General features: G+C 36.8%; 1 protein-coding gene across 1 annotated transcript; it reads left to right on the forward strand.

The window, feature by feature from the left end:
• Window positions 1–3,165: 3,165 nt before the first annotated feature.
• Window positions 3,166–6,308, forward strand: LOC145131577 (putative xyloglucan glycosyltransferase 12). The gene is made up of 5 exons (XM_079066251.1): window positions 3,166–4,205; window positions 4,492–4,800; window positions 4,892–5,182; window positions 5,327–5,440; window positions 5,556–6,308. The coding sequence occupies exons 1-5, from the start codon at window positions 3,465–3,467 to the stop codon at window positions 6,150–6,152; spliced, it is 2,052 nt and encodes a 683-aa protein (XP_078922377.1). The 5' UTR covers window positions 3,166–3,464; the 3' UTR covers window positions 6,153–6,308.
• Window positions 6,309–7,021: the final 713 nt, after the last annotated feature.

Consider the following 7,021-nt stretch of genomic DNA (forward strand, 5'->3'; position numbering starts at 1 on the left):
TAAGAGTTTCGTCAAATCACAAAGTCAACCACTTTGTCTTTATCTTGATTTAGGATAGGATCTTCCTTAATCCTAAACTTTCATTTTATGTAAATATAACTTAAATAATTAAATTTGGCATAAAATAAAGGTTTTAGGGGCCTTAGTTAAGAAAAACACGAGTTTGGTGGGATTCCCGACCTCAAAATACCCCAAAATGAAGAAAAGGTCTGAAATAGTCCAAAATCCGGGGCTAAATAGTGAATTCCGGAGCTCTAGGGTAATTTCCGAAGCTCTAAGTTAAATTCCGAAGCAAACAGTGAAGTTCCGGAGCAAATCTCGCAATTCCGGAGTCAGATGCGAAGTTGGTCGGATCCGGACCGAGGATGCGAGGTGGTGTCTTCCGAAGCAAGCCTTAAGCGAGACTATCCGGAGCTACCTTCCGGAGCAGAACCGAAGGGTCCGAACAGGGGGGGGGGGTTCCGAAGATGTACCTTCTCTTGGCTCCTTAGGAGGCATTCCGGACTAAGAAGGTTTAGGATTAAGAGGTTCCGAAGATGTTTCCTCTTGGCTCCTTAGAAGGCATTCCGGACCAAGAGGGTTCCGGACCAAGAGGTTCAGGAGCAAGAGGTTCAGGACCAAAAGGATTCCGGACCAAGAGGGTTCCGGACCAAGAGGTTCAGGAGCAAGAGGGTTCCGGACCAAGAGGAGTCCGGACCAAGAGGGTCCTTTTGGGTTTCCTCTTCCGGTTTTGAGCTGTTTTCGACTAAGGAAGGTGCTTAGAGAGATTTGGTAGAGATTCCACATACTTGGAGAGATTTGGGAAAGATTTCATATTCTTGGAGAGATTTGGGAGAAATTTCACATACTTGGAGAGATTTCACATGTGAGAGAGATTTCTCATACTTGGAGAGATTTGGGAGAGATTTCACATACTTGGAGAGAATTGGGAGAGATTTCACATACTTGGAGAGATTTCACATATGGGAGAGATTCCACATACTTGGAGAGATTTGGGAGAGATTTCACATACTTGGAGAGATTTCACATATGGGAGAGATTCCACATACTTGGAGAGATTTGGGAGAGATTTCACATACTTGGAGAGATTTCACATACTTGGAGAGATTTGGGAGAAATTTCACATACTTGGAGAGATTTGGGAGAGATTCACTATTCTTGGAGAGATTTCGCATACTTAGAGAGATTTGGGAGAGATTTCACTATACTTGGAGAGATTTGCATTCTAACACTTTATAGCTCCTTAGGAACTCATATTGAACACTTAGGAGTGTTAGCACAAATCTCACAATAGTCCTTACTTACTTGAGGACGGAATTTCCTAGCCAAAAGTGCTAGTTGTGACAGTCTTACACCTAATATATAATATAACCCTATATATGTTGCCCTCACAATGTTCCTTATATGAAATGAAATTTGGAAAAGCAGGTATTGTCTAGCATTTCGAATGAAACATTGCTTTTTTTTATGGGATAATGACTTAAAAGGGTAATATATTTTTCGATTTGTACACATTTGGTCACTGGGTTTTTTTTTCGTCCACATTTACCCCTTCAACTTGTTAAACTGTACACATTCAGTCCTTATGACCGGTTACTCCATGTTAGCTGGGAAAAATGACTTATTAGGGTAATATATTTCTCATTTTGTACACATTTAGTCCTTAATATTTTTGTACACATTTAGTCATTAATATTTTTTTTGTTTCAAAATAAGTCATTTTTTGTTTTTTGTACCAATTCAGTACTTATGAATGATTTATTTAGGGTTTTTCTCACGACATCTAACATGAGACTATCATTGATGACAGGGACGGTTCTCTTTGGATGCCCGCAGTGGCACCGACAACCCCTGCTTTTTCTGTACGCAGTGTAAATTTTTCGATATATTTTTTTCTTTTTTCTACGGACCGGCAACACCTACTACCAAATCCTGCGTCCGTCCCTGATTGATGAGGTGTTTGGGGCTGTTGATGCTTATGTCCATCGCGGTCTCGATTGCTTGGTTGCATAGGTCTTGTGGTTTGGCTTAGGTTTTGTATTCCGAACGTCGTAACTTCTTCATACGATATCTGATTTTAACGATCTTTATATCTACATGTTCGTTTTTTAAGTCTGCTATAACTTTCGTTAAGATTACTCCCGTTAAAATATAATATGTTTTTACTTACAATTTTATAAAAAAAACATCCATACATGCATTCATAAAAAACGTATGGATATAAAGATCGTAATTAAAAAATATATTACTTTTTAATGGGAGTAATCTAAACGAAAGTTGTAGCAGACTAAAATACAAATGCATAGATATAAAGATCGTTAAAATCCGAGATAATATGAAAAAGTTATGACGTTCAAAACACATGACTAAGCAACCAAGTAGTCGAGATCGCGATGGACATAAGCATCAAAAGCCTAAAACACCTTGTTAATGATTGTTCCATGTAAGATGTTGTGAGAAAAACTTAAAGAAAACATTCATAAGTATTTAATGAGTACAATAAATAAATAAATTATTTTGCAACAAAAAAAATTAAGGACTAAATGTGTACAAAAATATTAAGGACTTAATGTGTACAAAATGAGAAATATAGCACTCTATTAAGACATTTTTACCGGTTAACCTGAAAAAATCGGTCATAAGGACTGAATGTGTACAGTTTAACAAGTTGAAGGGGTAAATGTGAACAAAAAATAAACTCAGTGAGCAAATGTGTACAAATCAAAAAATATATTACCCTTTTAAGTCATTATCCTTTTTTTTTTTATTTGACATGAAATTGGGAAAAGCAGGTATTGTCTAGCATTAATATAAAAACTTTGTGGGTAAAAAATATAAAAAAGCTTTGAAAATACGGATCCTTGTCGGGGGACTTTAATTATATTTAATTTAAGATAGATTATTATTTAACTTATAAAAGATTTAGTAAATAGGGTTCCGTATATTTTTCTTATTCCATTTTGGAAAGAGAGATAAAAGGAGATTTTTGTTGTAGTTATTTTAAGAAGAAATTTAGTTTTGTTTGTAATAAGAGTAAGAATAATTCTGGTGTTTATGAATGTTAGTAACGAGCATCATGATCCATGGATCGATCATGATGATGACTAAATCAAAAACGCGTCGAGGCCGAGCTGTTACCACAATCTATCTGCTTTTTTCATTTTTCATTCTTTTAAAATTACCGTTTCCAATTGCAAGCTGTAAATCAAATGAAGGAACCTTTGGACTCATCTTCTTCCAATTCCAACTTTATATAGTCTAGTACTATCACCGCTTCACTCTCTCTCATCTCTCTCTCTCTCTCTCCAAATCTAAAATTGCACAGAGATTGAGGAAAACACCTCATCTGTTCAAATTTACAAACTCACAACGCAATGCTGCTATGAATATTTATTCTTTGATCTTCCATCTTTGATTCTTTGCTTCCAAACCTCTAGAGCTTTTGACCATAATCGGACGAAAACATGGCACCGTCGTCGTTTGATTGGTGGAGGAAAGAAACGCACAGGGGTACTCCGGTGGTGGTGAAGATGGAAAACCCAAACAACTGGTCAATGGTGGAGCTTGAAGGTCCATCGGAGGACGATTTCCTAAACGACGGCGTATCAGAAGGACGTGGACGTAACAAGAACGCCAAGCAGCTAACATGGGTTCTACTTCTTAAAGCCCACCGTGCCGCTGGCTGCATCAGCTCCATTGCCCCAGCTACACTCTTTCTCGCCTCCGCCGTCCGCCGCCGTCTGTCCTCCGGCCACACCGACACTGAAAAAACCGTTAGAACTTCCACACGTTTCTATTCTTGTATAAAGCTGTTCCTTTGGGTTTCCATTTTACTACTAGGGTTTGAGGTAGCTGCTTATTATAAAGGTTGGCATTTCAGAGCCCCGGATCTTCATTTACAGTATTTGTATACATTAACCAACCCCTTTGCCTTTAAGGGTTTCTTTGATTCAATATATTCGAGATGGGTTTTGTTTCGGGTCGAGTATCTTGCTCCACCGCTCCAGTTTTTGGCAAATGCTTGTATCTATCTGTTTTTAATACAGAGTTTGGATAGATTAGTGCTCTGTTTGGGTTGTTTTTGGATCCGTTTCAAGAAGATCAAACCAGTCCCTAAGCAGACACTACCTGATCTGGAATCCGGTGATAATGATGGGTTTTTCCCAATGGTTCTTGTTCAGATCCCCATGTGTAATGAAAGAGAGGTAAACTATTAACTATCTGTAGAATTCTACATTTTCCGGGTTGTTAATTTATGCAGCAGTCGAATTATTTCCATCTTCGTGTTGTTGAAACTTGACAATGACATTATAAACGTAGTACAGAAGAAAATTTATCTGTACGTAAAAGCCTTGAATCTTTTTGGCATTCTTTAAACCTCAAAATCGCATTTACTTATTTAGCTTTTTACGTGTATGGATTGGATTTGAAATATCCACCCATTTGGCAAAATTTGTTTGTGTTTCTGAATAAAACTTGGATATTAACCAGGTGTATCAGCAATCAATTGGGGCTGTGTGTAATTTAAAGTGGCCGAAATCAAAGATTTTAATACAAGTTTTGGATGATTCTGATGACCCGACAACCCAATTGATGATCAAAGATGAGGTTGATAAATGGAAAAGGGAAGGTGCAAATATTGTTTACAGGCACAGAGTGATTAGAGATGGGTATAAAGCCGGTAATCTCAAGTCTGCTATGAATTGTAGTTATGTTAAAGATTATGAATTTGTTGCAATCTTTGATGCTGATTTTCAACCCACACCCGACTTCCTCAGGAAAACAGTTGCCCATTTCAAGGTGTTTTAAGCTACTTTGTGTTTTATTTTATATGTTAAAAAGATTATGAATATGAGTATATCATTATATAATTGTAATGAAGTGATGATAGGATAATGAGGAATTGGGATTGGTACAAGCTCGGTGGTCATTTGTAAACAAGGATGAGAATCTGCTAACAAGGATGCAACATGTTAATTTAGCTTTCCATTTTGAAGTGGAGCAGCAAGTGAATGGGATTTTCTTCAACTTCTTTGGGTTCAATGGGACTGCAGGAGTCTGGAGGATTAAGGCTTTGGAGGATTCCGGCGGGTGGTTGGAGCGGACCACAGTGGAGGACATGGACATTGCTGTTAGAGCTCATCTTCACGGATGGAAAATGATATTTCTCAATGATGTGGAGGTGCGTGCTGCTTTGCCAACTAAATTATACTCTAATTCATATTTATCTTTATATATATATATATATATATATATATATATATATATATATATATATATATATAATAAAAGAAACTGTGCTGTTTTTTTTTTTAATTTTTATCAGTGCCAATGCGAATTGCCTGAATCCTATGAGGCTTATAGGAAGCAACAACACAGATGGCATTCTGGGCCAATGCAGTTGTTTAGACTCTGCCTGCCCGACATCATAAAATCAAAGGTATAATAACAGCCTATTTCTTTCTTAAATATATATATATATATATATATATATATATATATATATATATATATATATATATATATATATATATATGAGTTTTGGTTGTTTGCAGATTAGCATCTGGAAGAAAGCAAACATGATATTCCTGTTCTTCCTGTTAAGAAAACTGATCCTACCATTTTACTCATTTACCCTTTTCTGCGTGATTCTGCCAATGACAATGTTTGTGCCGGAGGCTACTCTCCCTGCATGGGTTGTGTGTTACATCCCGGCCACCATGTCGTTTCTCAACATCCTCCCATCTCCAAAATCTTTTCCCTTTCTCGTCCCTTACCTTCTTTTTGAAAACACAATGTCTGTAACCAAATTCAACGCCATGATCTCAGGCCTTTTCCAGCTAGGCAGTGCCTATGAGTGGGTGGTCACCAAGAAATCCGGCCGCTCCTCACAAGGCGATCTCCTCTCATTAAACCCTAATAATGCTAATGCTAATTGTGTATCACAACAAGACTCCAACAAGAAGCAGCATCTCCATGTTCATGTCAACAGGATATATACAAAGGAGTTGATGCTGGCTTTTCTTCTGCTCACAGCTTCTGCTCGAAGTCTTTTATCTGCTCAGGGAATCCATTTCTACTTCTTGCTCTTTCAGGGATTGTCGTTTTTGCTTGTGGGCTTTGACTTAATCGGTCACCAGATTGCAACCTAGTAGATACTTCTCTTAGTTTTAAAAAAATCAGACCTTTTTCTTCTTTCTATGTAGCAACTTTTTATTTATTTATTTATTTATGGTTAGCTGCCTTATCTGTAGCATTGTATAATACTTAGAGAATTTAAATTCTTTGTTAGTGTTTCAGTCCACAAATGTAGCTGTATTATGGATCCGATTTATGGTGGGTCGGGTAATGCCGTTAAGATGACATTTAAAATGAAAATCAGGTCTCTGTGTATGGATTTGATTTATGTCGAGGCCCGCCAGGAATGGTTTGTGTAAACGGGTCACATTTCTGGACCGGGTTTTAACCGTGCAAATTTTTACGAGGCTGGGCTTTTTTAATTTTTAGGTTTTATGTTTTTATTCAATATTCATATGTTGTGGAATTTCTTTTTGTGTTTCATTTTTTTTTAATAACTTTTCTTTTGCTGTGTCCAATAGTTGAGGGGAATCTACGACTCAAGGCATATTTATAAAAGACTTGTATGAAAACTATGGACACCAACTAAATAATTGTTTTTTCAACGTTAGGAGGGAAAATGGTCATTCCATTTCTTTCCACTTCATTTCTTTAATAAACTCGGGAATACCAATTTCTTTTACGTTCTTCTCACTTCCACTCATTTCTTTTCTTTTCTCTCGTTAAGTTGAACTCGAGAACGAAGTGTATATGACGATGGAGTCGTATGAGATACAAGATAAGAACAAAAATATAAAGAACTATTATATAAGGAAAGAGATTAAATATAAAAAGTAAGAGCATGAAGAACAAAATAGACCGACTATTTTTTGTATCGAAAGAACAACTCAATATTTTGTTGTCTTACAAGTGAAATGAAACCTCTTTTTATAGGCGAAGGAGA

This window comes from Lactuca virosa, chromosome 1, assembly GCF_052849685.1.
Source record: "Lactuca virosa cultivar CGN04683 chromosome 1, Lactuca_virosa_CGN04683_v6, whole genome shotgun sequence".
Taxonomy (NCBI): domain Eukaryota; kingdom Viridiplantae; phylum Streptophyta; class Magnoliopsida; order Asterales; family Asteraceae; genus Lactuca; species Lactuca virosa.